General features: G+C 38.8%; 1 protein-coding gene across 7 annotated transcripts in view; it reads right to left on the bottom strand.

Moving 5' to 3' along the window:
• Positions 1 to 12725, bottom strand: part of zmiz2 (zinc finger, MIZ-type containing 2) — a 33113-nt gene extending 20388 nt beyond the window's left edge. Inside the window, exons 1-5 of one of the 7 annotated variants that reach the window (XM_085165832.1) lie at positions 11910 to 12725; positions 4998 to 5073; positions 3072 to 3189; positions 1878 to 2080; positions 781 to 949 (exon numbers count right to left, since the gene is read on the bottom strand). In XM_085165832.1, coding sequence (XP_085021958.1) covers positions 781 to 949; positions 1878 to 2080; positions 3072 to 3189; positions 4998 to 5041 — 534 coding nt within the window. In that variant the 5' untranslated portion in view covers positions 5042 to 5073; positions 11910 to 12725. Of the gene's footprint in view, positions 1 to 780; positions 950 to 1877; positions 2081 to 3071; positions 3190 to 4997; positions 6215 to 11909 lie in introns of those variants that run through there. The other 6 variants (XM_085165831.1, XM_085165836.1, XM_085165834.1 and 3 more) reach the window with 6 other exon arrangements.
• Between the last annotated feature and the right edge of the window lie 4600 nt (positions 12726 to 17325).

Genomic DNA, 17325 nt, shown 5'->3' with positions numbered 1-17325 from the left:
AAAAGCAGAACTTTTCTGAAGACTTACAACCCATTATATTCAACATGAAACAGTATTTCAGAAAAAGTACATCATACCAACAGCCAAACATGATGGTGGTAGTGTGATTCTCTGTGACTGCTTTACTGCTTCAGGATCTGCACGACTTGCCATAGCTGATGTAATCATGAATTCTGCTTTCTACCAGAAAATCCTGAAGCTCAAACACACTTGAGTCATGCACCAGAAGTATCTTAAATACACAAGTCAACATCTGAATGTTTCAAAAACACACCACAGTAGGTAAATTAAAACAATTCTGCAAGGAAGAGTGAGCCAAAATTCCTCCACAGTGATGTTAAAGACTTATTGCCATTTATTGCAAATACTTGATTGACATGTATGTATGTTTAAGCTAAAAGAGGATGCACATAATCACTGCCTGCTGCTCTCTGTGTGCTTTTGTGCCTTCATTAATAACTTCAGAGGAAATTATAGGCAGAGAGTGGGACATGTAACAGGTCCAACCTTGGATGCTAAAATTATCTGAGTCAAAAATTTGGCAATCAGGATCAACATGAACAAGTTGAAACTAAAGCTGCAACTACCAGAAACATCTGGTAACATCCAACGCAGAGTTCAGATATTCAACTCACTATCATTTATGGAAAATAAAATCAGCTAATTACATCAAATGATTGCACCTGAACCATGAAAGCTATGTGCAGCTTCTCCCTTTTCTCTTCTTGCATGCCTCCCCTAACACAAAGACATGCACATATTTTTCTCAGAGACCTTTACCTGGCCATAGCTCAGCTCCTGGTTCTGTTTTTCCTGTATTGCTGCAACGGTCGCTGTAGCAGTGGCAGTTGCTGTGGCAGCGGCGGCAGCAACAGCAGCAGCAGCAGCCTGAGTGAAATCTGAGGGTGGACGAACACCTAGACCGGCACCTCCACTGTTTCCAGAGTAACTGTGGGGAGAGAAAGGAAGACTGGGAGATGAGTGGGATTAGTAAACTACACATAACTATGTGACGTTTTGTCACTAGCATGAGTCAGAGTCGTGGGTGAGAGCAACCATATTACATTACATGCATGTAATTTAAAAAAGCATTTCAGTCCTAACCACTAGAGTCAAAACAAGATATTTATATTTGATATGGCTCTGATTTGGGAGATCACCCTCTTCCATCCGATATATGAAGAGCCTGAGGCAGAAAAAACTATAGCAGGGAATCAACACAAAACAGAAATGGAAAGAAAGAAATGTGGTGGGCTGCATAGCTGTTTGCAGTTGTTTAGCGACTGTGGGCAAGAAAAATTGACTGAGAAGGTTACGTAAAAGGTTACTAAATGCAGGACCTCTCTCTCATGATGACCTTCTGTACCACAGTTAGACCAACTAACATCATTCCAGTGTTAACTGATGTTGGCTTCCAGCCTACTTCTTCAACTGTTTCTAAGGTTACTTTGGCAATGATAAAGATGAGTTCAGTTGCTTACGGTGATATTGGTAGTCGGACACTATAAAACCATCTCTATGGGATGTAGTCAGCAAGCTAGGGGAGTTGTGCCTGTGTAAATAGTCAGTACTAAAATACACATGATTTCTTTGAATGTTCATTTTCCAGGGTGGAATGACTGTACAGCATATATCTTTAATGACTTTCAAGGTAAAATGTATGCATACATACATTCACTTACATCTTTTTAATAATTAGTGTTGAAGGATCTACAATGTCTTTTAACTTGACATGAAAAAGCATATTAACCTATTAACTGGTGATCATAATTTACTACAACTAGTAGTTTCTCTTTGCCTTTTCTCTGAGCATAAAAAAATGTTGTTTCACAGCACCAACTAGACTGGCCAATAATCAGAACAATAGGATAGCATACCTTCCACTGTAGGCGGAGGCTGGGTTGTAAGCAGTGCTGGGACGTCCATACATGACTGGCTGGCCATAACCTTTCGAGACAGGATCTCCATATGACTGCTGACCTATGAACTGGGAGCCCATCCCAGGACCCATACCAGGGCTACCACCGGGCATCATGTGACTGCCAGAGCTATCGCCAGGGCCCATGGGTGCACCAAACACCTACATAGGAATAGGAGGAATAATTTCACCCCAAACAGTCATATAAACCATAAAGTGATGGGAAGATATGAAGGCAGACAAGGTGGTGGGAGAGACATTCATTAGACCAAAGTGTGGGCTTCCTAGGTTAACTCTTAACACTCAAACTGAAAGTTAAACAGAGACAGTTTATTTTAAAATAATTAAGTAATTTTTTACACATGTACTTCTAAGTAGACTCAAACATGTTTTGGTCTTTGGGACGAAACAGTATTTGTGAAAGTTATAACAGCACTGTAGGTTAGGAATAGGACATTTAACAATGAAATGTGGATGTAACTATTGAGAGCAGCTCAACTTCAGCCATATCAGTGTCCTGAAAGTAAAGGTCTTTCAGAGAAAAGCAGCTAGCCCATTGATGACTTTATTGTTTTCTAATCTTTACTTTTCTAATAGTGGATTAAGGGACATTTATGAAAAAAAAAAACCCAAAACAAAACAAAAAAACAATCATGATGAAAAATACCGAGCAACACACTAAAACATTGGTGCTCGAGCAGCTCTCATATTGTGCAAGGCAAAATTACTGTTTTCGTCAAGTGATTCTGGTGGCTTTAAGGAGAGTAATAAAATTATTTTAGTCCCCTGTTGAACAGGGCTGAAAATCTCATACACAGTGTGCACTTACACCAGATTTTTCCTATTTTTGGGGGGGGCCGACATCCGTTTTGCTGCTGACCCTACAATAAGCTTCCAAACAGGGGATTGCCTGACTGCCATCTATTTTAGTTAACAAACTGAATATGCACAAGTACCTTTTACAAAATATAGCCCTTTTAGTAAAAGGAAATATTTCACTTCTAGATTCCCAGTCAGAATAGCAGCCCTTGATTTTATACTCTGAATTAAACCCAGGCTTTGTATATACTTCTGAAATTAGTCTTTGTATAGTTACAGCCAACAGGAGGAGAACAATGTCCCAGGATACCCAGGATACCAAGTCATGTGTTACCTGATTGTGTGTGTGATTGGTCACACCCCACACAGTGGTTACTACAGAGAGAGATCCTGCGTGCTGATTGGTGCCTGGTTGCCAGGAGACTGGCTCATTTATGAAGGAGCCGCCAGTGCTGCAGGAGGATATGAATACGAGTTACTGGGATAGTTGTGGAGGTTCAGTAGAGGCAGAGAGAGCTTTCATCTAGATATCAATAACATTAAATGTCAGAATATCAGACATAACTTTATTATTTCCTAACAAAAATAGATGATGAAAACAGACCTTATTACAGCTCATTTTACTGCTGTAGCACAAGGACATGAGTAAAAGGTAATCATTGCACCTTTTACTTTGGCGAGCTAATGATGAACCATAACATGGTTTATTTATCTCACAGTTAAGGTTTCTGCTTCCTCCTTGCAAACCATTTACTGGAAAGGACAGCACCGGTCTCAGAGCACAATATTTAAAGGCTTACTGACACTGATTCAGTGTTTTTAATATTTTTAAATTACTCTTCCATATTTTGGTAAAGACATAGAAGTTTAATCTGGCATTTGTTCACTTAATAATCAGATTCAATATGTTTCTGTAACTTTTTTCCCCATTTTCCCCCTTTTAACCATTACTGCTTGTTGTTGAGCTGCCTACACATTTCTTCCACTTCTTTCTGTAGTGAAACAGCAGTCACCAGGCTGTATGGCTGCACTCAATTAAGACTGTTTCGGCTTAAGCGAATCCAGATGCATCCAAAAAGACTGAACAGAAAACACTCTGGATTCCCCTTAATAGTTCAAACTGGAGGGGATTCAGTTATCTGCTTCTTTTTTTTCCTTTATTATTTACAGATCCATGCATCCAAGTTTTCTTCCTGGTCGGAGGTGCAGCACATACACTTACTGAGCATGTCTAAAGTCAAGATTGTCATATCCATCTCCATTGATTTATATTTGCCAGCATGGTTCTGCAATTGGACTTCTCTTCCTCTGATTTTCCATGAATGCATGAGGAAAGGCCTGCAGGGGAACATCAGCTATAGCCAGCACAAAACAGACTCTGCTTACGAATGATTGTTTAACATGTAATGTTTATGAACTTTGTTAAATTAATAGTTCATAATAAAAATTATCATAATTTCATATGTGTTATGAATTTGTCTGCATAAAAACAGCAAAATGTGACCATGGAGTGCAGGAGGAGACAGAATGAAGAAGGGTTGATACTGGTCAGAATAGCTAACACACGCAGTGCACACTCCTATCGCTTGACACTACAAGTCGTGCAGCGCTGACTTCACTCTCCCTCTGAACCTGTGTCTCAAAAAAACATCTTCCCCATCAAGTGAGACGGCACTGATGAAACTGGAGATGACAATGTCCCTTTGAGGCATAAAGCCATAAAAGAAAGATTTTATATTGGGAATTTCACGATAAAACATACTTTCAAAATTCTGAAAAACATAACTATTTCTTTTATTGTACCAGGCGTAGTGTAGGTATCACAGACAACCAATCAGTTATAGACAAATCTGGTGTAAGACCTTTAAAAAGCTTACTGCAGGATTGCTCTCCAAAATCCAAAGAAAACGGATTTAGTCTATTTGAGCCTTGAAATGCTTGGGACGTTTGATTGAAAATGAAAGTTATTTAAGTTATTCATATTTTAATTTTAGAAGATATGATGTAGAAAGAGTAGTTTTAAGAACACTTCAAACATACATAAAAATAATTAAAAAATTTTAATGAAATAACCAATTTGTATATTTAAATCATATTAAATAAGTGAACAACTAATGGGAAAAATTTCATTCCATTATAACTTGTAGTGGCTTGCCTAGTAATGCAAGACTCATTCTTGCTTGGCTTAGCAGGTGAAGGGTCACATGATTCACCTGAGGACACTGAGCTTATGGTCACACTTGTGTGAGTGTGTGGATACCTTTGTGGAGGCAAGGAGGGTTTCATGCACTTGAGGAGGTTCATCGGAATACCCCCACCATCCTCCAGTGGCAGCCCTGAGACGCACAGAAAAAGACGAATACTCAAATCTCATTTGGTGCTGCAAACAGCAGCAATTTATCATCACTGTAGCCCATACTTGGTCTGCACAAAGACAGTGCCGTCCCACTCTGAGCAACTCACTTTAATCTGTGTGTGTGTGTCACTGTGCACATCAAAATGTTAGCCTATCACTGACTGCTCTCTTGGCTCTGATACCTCGTCAAGGAGGGGGAGGGGTGCTGCGAGCTATATTTAGCCTGCTGATATCAAAAGAAATTTAAGAGAACAGAGAGGCACCGTCTTCTCTCAGAACACCAATGTACAATAGTCACATACCGACACAAACATTTAAAGCTTAAGCAGGATGAAAAGATGAAATATTTGCCGTTTAAAATATTTCAATTAGACAATTTGATGCTTTTCGTTATTAAAAAATGAAAAGCATTATTCAAAACAAAACAAAACATCAAATTTATTATCGCCTGGGTAAATAATTTGCTGTCACCCAAACATCTGAGTATGGTAACACATCTGAACACACCTTATGTGTGAACATTATTTTACAAATAATAAATACATAAATAAATTTACAGTCATTTTAAAGATTAATCTAAAAGAAATTTTAATGAAAAAAAAAAAAAAGAAAAAACACGAGTTAAACATTAACTCCATCAGCCAATAGAGCCCCTAGTTATAAAAGGGCACCAATACAAAAGGTACTTCTTTTGCTTCCTGTGTTCAAAGGAGTCCAAAGCCTTACAAAATGAACTCAAGCCATTAAAAGAATGTGAAGAAACAACCACTTTAACTTTATGTCCAGAACATCTCTGTGTTGTGTTTAAGTGACATCAATTTAAGCCAACCAGACTCTAAGCTCATGTAACTGGGGGACAATAGGGAACAGTGTATATTACTCTCCCAGCTGGTTGCTGGAGGTTTATGGTAGTGTGAAGTTGATTAAAAAGACCTATATAGCGCTGTTCTGATTTCTTTGACCACTAGCAGGTTGCCGTGTCCTTCCTACTATTCGGTGCCATTTCAAAGTTGTAATATTGTAGAAAAATGCTAGTGTTTTGAATATACAGTCAATTGATATTTCAGTTCTCTAAAAAAGTTTGTCACTGCCTTTACTTGTGCAAATTTATTTTATTTTAAGAGGGCCTTAATAAACTCTATCTATATATATATATATATATATATATATATATATATATATATATATATATATATATATATATATAAAAAACACGATCCATTTTGAAGCATAGTGTATTTTCAATCCATGTCTTTTAGATTTAAAGGAGCAGTTCACAGCTGAGTGTGAAGCAATGGGTATAACAATTAGCCCTTCCAAGTCTGAAGCCATGGTCTACTGGTTCAAGGACGAGGTGCTGCCCCAAGTGAAGGAGTTTAAGCATCTCATGGTCTTGCTGACAGACAGGTTGGGACTGTGGCTATAGTGATGCAGTACTGGTCTGCTGTGGTAGAAAGAGAGTTCAGTGTAAAAGCAAAGCTACTGATTTACCGGTCAAACTATGGCCCGACCCTCACCTCTTGTCATGAGCTATGGGTAGTGACCCAAAGAGCAAGACTGCGTATCCAAGTGACAGAAATTAGGTTTTTATTAAGGGTGGCTTGCCTCTCCCTTAGCAATAGAGTGAAGAATGTATGACTTTCATCTCCTATAGACATGTCTGTCTGTAAAAGTAAAACTTTGAACTACCGTCTCAAGACCACTTCAGAAAAACTGCAAGAAAGTGTGGCTCCTTAGAAGAACAATATAAAGAAATAAGACTTTGTGTGATGAAAAGCTAAACGCCTAAAACAATTCAATTATTTTTATTATGTAGCTAAAGCAAAATTGACATAACAGCTAATTATCCATCCATCCATTCGCTTCCGCTTATCCTTTTCAGGGTCGCGGGGGGCGCTGGAGCCTATCCCAGCTGTCATAGGGCGAGAGGCGTGGTACACCCTGGACAGGTCGCCAGTCTGTCGCAGGGCCAACACACAGGGACAGACAACCATTCGCACTCACATTCACACCTAATGGCAATTTGGATTTTCCAATTAACCTATCCCCACAAGCTGCATGTCTTTGGACGGTGGGAGGAAGCCGGAGTACCCGGAGAGAACCCACGCAAACACGGGGAGAACATGCAAACTCCACACAGAAAGACCCCGGCCTGATGTTGGAATTGAACTCAGGACCTTCTTGCTGTGCGGCACAGCTAATTATCATCCATGCAAATATATAAATGCAATTTATATTTGCCAATATATTATTATACAAGAAAAAGGTCAAAATTACCTGATATTGGTACATCCGTAAAAGACACCCTGTCATATGTGACAAAAAAAAAAAAAGCATCAAACCTCCATAAATTGAAATGTCACATTTCTGCAGCTCTACTGTGCAGACAAATGTGACGCTTGGACCATTTTAATCTACACACACAGCATGTCTTAATTACAGTGTTCAAAAAAGGTTACACCACATGAGAACATGCAAGAACAGATTAAACTTGTTCTTTGACTTGGTCAATATATTAACACCACTGCTTTTTTATTTGTGCCTTTTCCTCCTTTAATGACAGATGCTTTTTTTCCAGCACATTCTTCCTCACTGCTCTGCCACTGCTCTCCTCCTGGGTTCTCCCACTCAAGATTTTCTTTATCTGACAGTTACCAACTGACATGCTAATTTTCCAACATCAGAGCCTTGAACATCCCCTCCCACTGTATCTTTTCTCTGGCTTTCTATTTGCACTTTGTAGATTTAGGTCAGACACTTCATATTTTGTATAAAAAGAAAGAAAGAGAGAGTTGAATCTGTGAAACCATACTTGAATTCTCATTCATCAAAAAGCACTTCCAGCACTTTACAACTTATTGTTTTCTCATTACAGCTGGATGGCAAAAACCACACAAAAATAAATATGAAACATCTATGATGTCTAACTTTATCACAGGTTTAATATGAACCAGCACAGACTACCTGTACAGAAATGACAAAATGTCTAGCAGCATTCCATTTCTCACCATATGTTCTTTGCTTCTCTGTTACTGTCAACACACTGCCAGCCAAAACACCAGAGCCACTCAATCAACTCACAACTGACCCTCTGCTCCTATACCTGCATGCCTGCTTTCCAGCTCCTGCTTTTAAGAAAGTTTTAAGAATATTTTAGATAGTTTTCTATTTTTGTTTTTTAATTTTAAGCATAAATGCCTAAAATGAATAAATTTAAGCTTGCCAAATGCAAATAATTGCTGCTTTTCTGAAAATGTGCAAATTGGACTATTCAACAAAACACTATTAATCCATCACAAAAAATTAGAAACTGCAGCCCTATTTAACACTTCTCTCTCTCTCTCCCACACACAAAGAAAAGTAAACCTCTGATGCAAATTCCAACAAAGCCACTTAACAATTTGACACACATTTGACTCCTAATTCACAGTATCTGAAAATCAAACTGTCTAGATTTTTTAGATAACTTGACCTCTGATCTTAACTTTGAGGTCAAGCTCTCTGGGACTTATGATACCTTTCAAAGCCAAAATTTTAAAAATGCAAAAAGCGCCACCCCTATACACTGATAAGAAAGAGATATATGTATTATGTTTTGTTTTGTTTTGTTTTTTTAAATCTCAGTGGGCGGTGTCATAAGGCTTCTTGTATGTCAATTAGTATGTGTAGCCATCCTTTACATTACAGCCATCCTCTGGCCGCAGTCCAATATTGTCACTGAAAACTGTGCTTATTTCAGTTTCGCTAAAAAACTTATGCTCTCCATGTTTGGTGGACATAGCTTCAGTGATTTAGCATTGTCACAGATACGTTTCCTCTACCTTGGATAACATGTGTGATTCAAAGATGGAAAATGAAAAAGTTGTTCTTTAGCACATCAGCAAGAAAGCTCTGACTATGTCTTGTTCTAACAAAACAGGTAAGTTGAGCAGGTGCAGACTCAGCCAGCACTTTTAGATTACCATCCATCCACTTTCATTTATCCGTTTCAGGGTCGCGGGGGGCACTGGAGCCTACCCCAGCTGTCATAAGGCAAGGAGCGGGCTAGACCCTGGACAGGTCGCCAGTCTGTCGCAGGGCTAACACAGAGACAGACAACCATTCGCACTCACATTCACTCCTGCATTCACACCTATGGGCAATTTAGATTAATCAAGTATCCTATTGAATAGTTTACCATCTATCAGAATGTCTTAATGTAATACTTTTGACCAACTGTTTGGCCAACTCCACCTTCATTTTTCATAATAATAATAATAGTAATCTGATGAGCCAGAAATTGATCACCGACAACCCACTCTACCAGCTGAGCCACAGCTTCTCAAAATGTAACCAACATTCAAAATAAACAGCCTATCATCGCAATCTCAGTGATTTAGCAATTAGTTTTTAAGATTTTTTTTTTTTTAACTACATAAACTCCCAGATTGGGCATAGAGAATTGTTCAAATCTGCTGATATTAATACCAACTAAATTTCTGATATTGTGACATTTCTTGCTCACAGTATCTGCCAATACAGAGCAGCAAACAAATACCAATGTTAAACTAATAAGCTGCAATCCTCACTGTGGTGAAGAGTAGGAATGGGAATCGAGAACCGGTGGTTGTGGAAAACCAGTTTACAGTTCGCTGCCTATTGACCCCACTTATCAGTTCTTGCACCCTCACTACAATCAGCTGGTTTTACTTTGTGTCAGTGGAGGAAAATAAAGAGACATATGGATATTTATTTTTATTGCACAAAAGGACGAGATAAATGGTAAAGTGGAAAATGGCATCCAGGACAAAAACAACCGCATTATGCTGCTAACACAACTTTGGTTCTTTGCAAGCATCTGTGAAGACAGCATGCTAACGCTAACGAAAAATAAAAGTGATTATATTTAGACTGTATGAGGTAGAAGCGCGCTTCTAGTAACTTCAGCTTCACATTTTCATTGCTGATCAAATAAAGCTGGTAAGATAAAATACCAGTTTTCGCTCTAGTTGCTAAGCTTTCCTCTTGAAATAACAACTTTCAGACACAAATAGTTGTGTTACCCTGTCAAATTAACACCATAAATTATAATGTTACAGACGGGCACGACTGATGTTTGCTGGGTAGCTCCAAAATTAAAATTAGCTTTTTATTATTAGCCATAGCCACTACTCACTAGCTTAAGTTAACCTTCAGCTGCAACCCTCAGAATTATCAGAGTTTAGGACCAGAACTTGGAGTACACTAGCTTTTGAGCCCCTGAAACTATGCTTGTGGCTATCTAGTAACTACTAATAGTTAAGCAGCTAACATCAATGTGTACACTGGCCAAGTTAACCTTTATGAAAACTGTTTAATGCGACAATATTGTTTAAAAGGAAACTTTACTGACCTTTCCAAATTCCTCCTACTGTTGTTTATTGTTAACTACTTTAACTGCTAGTAAAGCGGGCTGTGTGTGTGCCTGTCTGCAGCAATCCTAGGTGAAGTTGTGGGCCAACTTTAACAAGAAATAATGCCTTCTGTTGTCTGTTTGTGTCTTTAGTATTAAAACAAATACAGTGCCAAAACAAGCTAAAAGCTCATTATTCCCCTCATATATACCAACTGATGAAACAATTGACAAATTTAACTAACAAGCAACTTTGAAAACAAACAGTTTTCACTTCCAAGGGGAAAAAAAGGTCAAATCTTTGGTGTCAGCTTCCCAAATATCACCTACATCACATGTGACAACAACCTGAAAACATTTTGGACAAAAGTGTAGAGAAAAGCTCAAAGCTTTTTTTTCTTAAACATTAAGCCTGTTGACTGGTATCAGAATAACAGAAAATAATATGGCATTTACCAGTGTGAGTGGTCTATAATAATTTGAAAAAAATCTAAAAGAAAAAAATTTATTTCCACTGAACAATAAGGAAAACAAAAGCTGTTTTTAAACATTAATACTAGAGAAAAATTTCACAATCAGTGCATCCCTAATGAAAACAATAAGTTGCAGTCATAGTCCAGAGTACAAGGTGCAACTCAATCCTAAACAAACTTCACTCATTCAAATCATTTCTGTTTGTTTGGTTTTTTCTATCCTATATTATACTGTACTAGTTATTCCACTAGCCCTTTTTCTGTTAGCACACATACCTTAGACATAAATACAATCCTAGACACAAGTAAAAAAAAAAAAAAAAGTGTTGAATTACATTCATTAAGTCACCAACTAGATTGTATGCCCAACTTCACCTTAAAAACTAAATAAATCAGGAAAAAGCAGCTAAAAGTCTTCACCATAAATATTCATTTGAGCCTTTTCTGAACGTATAACGGGGTTAACAAAGGTAGAAATCTGTCTTTTCATGTCAACGCTGACCCAAAATAACAGTCTGGCTTCATGTCAGAACAACATGTTATTGTACCCCTCACACAATCCAGGAAGTCATGGCCAAAGAAAAACAAAACAAAAAACAGGGCACTGGCTACCTCAGCTCAGAAATATATATCGCAACGCGACAACAACGACCACCTATGCCTATAAATGTCCCGAAACACCCAGTTAACGAAATGGACTGCAAATTAATGGTGACATACATTTTGACATGATAAGGTGAATATAAGGTGACAATCAGAGCCGTGTACAACATGCAAATCAACACTAGCACTCAACTCAAGAGTATCGCAGTACAAACAAAACATGCGGCTGTAATGTACGTGCAGCAGAACGGGAGGAAAAATCAGCAGCATAGATTGTGTGGAGGAGTTCAACCTCTGCACGAGTGTGTAAGCGTCACTTTAAAAAAAAAAAAAACAAGATGAGAATAGCAGATGTTTTGTTTCACCGACCTGCCTGGACTGATGATCAAACTCGGGTTGTTTTGGTTCCGAATGGCGATTTAAAAGCAAGGAAACGGGGGGGAAACAATGCAATAGTCCCGTATTGGTTAAAGCTGCAACGTGCTGTTGTGACCCTAGCAGCAAGTCCGTGTATCGCTGTCTTGTGAATGCCAGCAGAGAAGTGGAAACAGAGCTGTAGAGGGATGTGAACACGCCGCCGGTTGGCACCGTTAGCTAAATGGAGGATGCTTAGCTCGCGTTGATAAGTTTGTGTAACACCCTATTTTCCTACCCTAAACTAATTTCGAAGTAATTATTCACGCGATAATAAAAGCGCCTTACTAATTTCCTGGAACCGGTATTCCTGATAATAAGTGCCCGCAGAACTCACCCCGTATCTGCTCCAGCTGCCAGACAACGAAGCCGCTTGATTGTAGGTAGTTACGTTAGCTAAACAACGTTAGCTTAGCTACTAGTGTCGCAGTCGTGTCATTAAGACAAAGCTGCTTGATGGCCGTATTATCGAGCAGAGGCTAGTTGGGCGATTTATAATGCATTTTTGCAATTATCATTGCACACACACACAAAAGTAAACTAATGTGTTTATATATTAACACAGCTATTTTGTGTCAATACACACGATGACTCCAGCTGAGTCAATTACAATAGATTTTTGCAGTGTGCTTTGGCAGGCAGAGAATGGCTGCTCTGTATACCTTGCTCATTGCTCAGTGACCCTCTAATATATTCATGAGATCACAGAGTCATTGTCTCCCACAGAGAAAGGCATTTTCACGTCCCTCCTCCTACAAGTCTGACGGCTGAGTGACTGCAGACCAGAGCAGCAGGTCATTACACAAGAAAAGGAGCGATATTGCCTGTGTGTGTTGTGGCGAGAGGGAGGGCGTTGGGGGGGGGGGGGGGGGCATCATCGACCATGACGTCACCTGCTAATGATCATTTATGTTTGATTCATGCACCATGCAACATGTGTGCTTTTCACTCATTCCCATCATACATGCACCTGCAATGCACATGTTTGACAGTATTGGCTCCTAGGCAGCATGCACACACACACACACACTAAGAAAATATCACTTGATGCCTGGCAGTATTTTAGCAGCAGGGCCAGTGAGTGTTTTGGAGTCATTAGAGGTGTCTGCAGTGTCTTGCCAGAGGGCTAGTGCAGTGTGGAGAATAAAAAGTCCAGCTTGCCTGTATTTTTCCAGACCTCTGTTGCCCTGGAAACAGGTTCCCCGGATTTCCCATTTCTTCATTTTCTCTACACTATCCATATTACCCCCCCCCCCACCACCACCACCACCTCCACCTCTACACTTCATGCTGCAGCTGCCTTGCTGCTTCCTCCCCCCACAACCTTCCGCATAGTACAATCACATACAATTCCAGTGTACTGCAGTCACTTCACAATGTCAAAGAACACCTCTTTTCCTACACACATTCCTTTGCCTACACAAAAAAATCTGACAATGTATACGGCTGAAGGATTAAGCCCATTTTGAATGTGAGGCAGAAGACCCATCCTTGCTGCAACAATCTGTGCTCAGGGAGGAATGAAAAAAGCATGTTGATGGGGAGGATGAGGAGACAGAGGGTAAAGCAGTGCTAGCTACATACTCTGCCTTTGGTGAAAACACATACTTCTGCTTCTCTAAAACCATTCCTCTTATCAAATTAATTATCCTCATGGGAGCATTCTGTAGCATTAACACAAATGGTTATCCATACTGTACACACCTATTTCATAACTGTAGGCATCATTTGGAACATTTATGCCTCTAAGTGCCAAATAGAGGAAGCATTCTGGATGTGTTGCCAGTGGTTGCAGTCACAGGAGAAATGCTCTGGGTCCTCATATTCAGGCCTTTTTAAGTCATCCTTGTGTTTCTGTGCTGTTGTGTGTGCATTCCTTTGTAGTGACTTGTCTTTGGCAGCAGGCAGAACATTCCAGGGAAATGGTTGACCCAGAATAACACACAGGCGCAGAATGGCTGAAGCAGCGAGGTCCTCCTCCCCTTTACTGGCCGAGCTTGCAGAAACTCCTATTTCCTAGCAGACACATGATTTTTCTCACGTGGGCAAAGCATATCCATGCATACTGTGTAGATACAGCTGGCAACAAAACACACACGATTGCTACAAGAACAAAAAAGTTACTACACAAAATTTTAATTTTTGCTATACATACAAGAGATTAAGTTCCACCCAGTGTCATCAAGATTATCCGTTCTGCCTCTAAATCAACAAAATGGATAAAGGCGGACCCAAAAAGTTTACTATACATTAGACTTTGCTGTCACTATCTGATTAATTATAGATACAAGTGAAGTTTGCAACACTTTGCAACATTCTCTATTGCATGGACCTTAAAAGGAACCATTTATGTTTTTACTTATTCTCTATCATATAAAAATTATACAATATGATAATCAAATAATGAGTTCATTATATGAACATGTAATATCTGTGAGCCAAAGCTTGGGCTCAGACTGTTCTTAATGTTCAGTTTCAAGCAGTGAGATCTGTGTGACATCACGGAGAGAAGATATCGCCAATATGGTCATCTCAAGCACCCAGCTCTTGCAGTTAGCACAGAAGCCCCGCCCACCCAGCCTACCTGGTGTTCAAGAGGCTCACACTGTTTATGAGGGCCAGCCAGTCAGAAGAAAGTTGCCTTAAAAAGGAAAAGAAGGGAGATAAAATGTCTTGCTTTTGACAGCAGAAGATGTATGAGGATTATTTTAACTGAATAAAAGTGTCCAAGAATAAAAAATGTGGTACTCATGATTAGCATAATCTTTATAGGTCTCCATTTACCGTTAATTTTGTACTTACTATGGAAGGGCGAGTGAGTAGACAGGCATTTATATTACGTTTTCTAGTCTTATGGACAACTCAAAGCGCATTAAAATACTACAGTCACATTTACCCATAAAATAATATTCTATTCTGTATATTCTAGACAATTTAAACGCTTAATTTTTCCATTTAACATAACATACATGAATTTGGACTACAGGTGAAAGATTACCTGAAGGGAACCAAGAACTTTCCTGCTGTGAAGGGTCAGCACTAATCACCACCCTAAACTGGTACACTTGCTGTTCCAACCAAGCATTCAAAATGCTTTTACTAAAAGCCACATTCTCTACGCATTCACACACACACAAATCATGCAGAGCTATTTTCCAACAATCACACACTTACCCACTCTCCAACTGATAGGCAACCAACTTTACTTTCAGAGCTATACATTAGACTTTGCTGTCACTATCTGATTAATTATAGATACAAGTGAAGTTTGCAACACTTTGCAACATTCTCTATTGCATGGACCTTAAAAGGAACCATTTATGTTTTTACTTATTCTCTATCACACACTTACCCACTCTCCAACTGATAGGCAACCAACTTTACTTTCAGAGCTATACATTATCACACACTTACCCACTCTCCAACTGATAGGCAACCAACTTTACTTTCAGAGCCACAGTCAATTAAACTATGGAAAATTACGGGTTTTGGCATTCATAAGCTGGAAGGAAATCTTTGGAAAATGGCACTTGGTTCCCTTAATCTATGACCTCAGTAATCACTTTCCTGTTGTGTTTATGGTCTCAGTCACTAGGTTAAAGTCTTATTAGATAACAGGTCAGTGATGATTGATGTAAAGTGCAGATGACTGCCTATCCCTGAGTGTGATTCTGCCAGAGGCCTCTTCCACCAGTAGGGGAGCTCTTCTCCACCATCTTAATAATGCTAATACTACTACTACTACTACTACTACTACTACTACTACTAATAATAATAATAATTTGCAGCTAAACATCAGAAAAACAAAACAGCTATGATGGACTCCAACTGCTTTTACCTTTTAAAGAGACATTGCATTTCCACTGACTATTCACTTTTTGGAATGGGCAGCAAAGTGAGTAGAAAATAAACAGCTGTGTTTATAATAGACAATGTTGATTTCTTTGCTCTGCAAAAGCTCCCGTGCACTCATTCCTCAATGAGTCAATGAATCATTCAGCATATCATATGTAAAACAACTGTTTCAAATAGACAGCACAGTTTTTTAAGCATTACTAAAGCAACTCAAACATAATTAATATTTTTGGCAGCTCAGGTTAAGAACTCTGAGTACAATATGGAGTATTTCCATATCATATTACCTTATTTTTGTATTCCATTATAATGCAGAAGAACTTAAATAACACATTGCATTTAAAATGACTTCTACAGCTGATGAATTATTTTCCTAATCCAGGCCTCTTCATTAACGATTTACACCATTTGTGTATGAATAGAGAGTCACTCAGATATTATGGGTGATCAGATAGTGCAATGTAGTATTTTTACACCTCTTTCATGGCTTCAAAGTTGCTTTGCATGAGCTCCAATCATCATTTTGTCCTCTAACCCCTATACTTCATGTTTTTACGTGACTATCTGGCACCAAACTTCAGATGACTTCAAATCTTGGTAGAATCTGCTGATGTTGTCCACCAAAATTTTCTTTCAGGTGCTCTGATCTTAACATCTGGAGCAGCTGAACTCAAGTTGTACTATATCAGCCATAAATTTAAATACCTGGACAAGCTGCAGCATTCAGTGGGGGGTGCTGTATATTTCTATGTTTATATGTTTACTTGAGAATTTGCATTTAATCCTTGCATCAGATCAGAAATCAGTTTTGCTGCGTTTATTCCATAGCTTTAGTTGATTAATCTAATTAATCACATTATTTTTTTGTTATTGTTGTTATATAACAGACAGAGACACTAAATCTCCAACACTCCTTCACCACCACATTGACAAAGCATTAAAAACATTATTCTATAAAAAAACTTTCTTGAATCCCCTCTTCCTTTTTTGAGAATTTATACTGCATATAAAGCTGGTTCAGTTTCTTATCTAGGCATACATACAATAATTAGAGTCATGTGAAAAAACTTGCAACAACAACAACAGCAGCAGCAGCAGCAACAGCAACAACAACAACAACAACAACAACAACAACAACAACAACAACAATAATAATAATAATTATTATTATTGTTATTATTATTATTATTAGTAGTAGTAGTAGTGGTAGTAGTAGAAATAGTCGCTATTATTAATCACTCAAGGTGGTGATTTTGTGGAAATCTGAACTTAAACTGTCATAACAGTCTCACTACTGCCATCTTGTGTCTCAGAATTGAACTTCAGCAAATGTGGTGCATTGTTTTTCCCATTCTGGAGGTCCCTGTGTGGGGACCAGGCCAAAGAAATCAGTTCAACAACACACACACACACACACACACACACACACACACACACACACACACACACACACACACACACACACACACACACACACACAGTGTTGCAGTGTTGCACTGCTGCTCAACCAACAAAT

Source organism: Neolamprologus multifasciatus, chromosome 7 (assembly GCF_963576455.1).
Source record: "Neolamprologus multifasciatus chromosome 7, fNeoMul1.2, whole genome shotgun sequence".
Lineage (NCBI taxonomy): Eukaryota > Metazoa > Chordata > Actinopteri > Cichliformes > Cichlidae > Neolamprologus > Neolamprologus multifasciatus.
The sequence above is the reverse complement of the archived record's forward strand: the minus strand, read 5'-3'. Positions and strand labels throughout refer to the sequence as shown.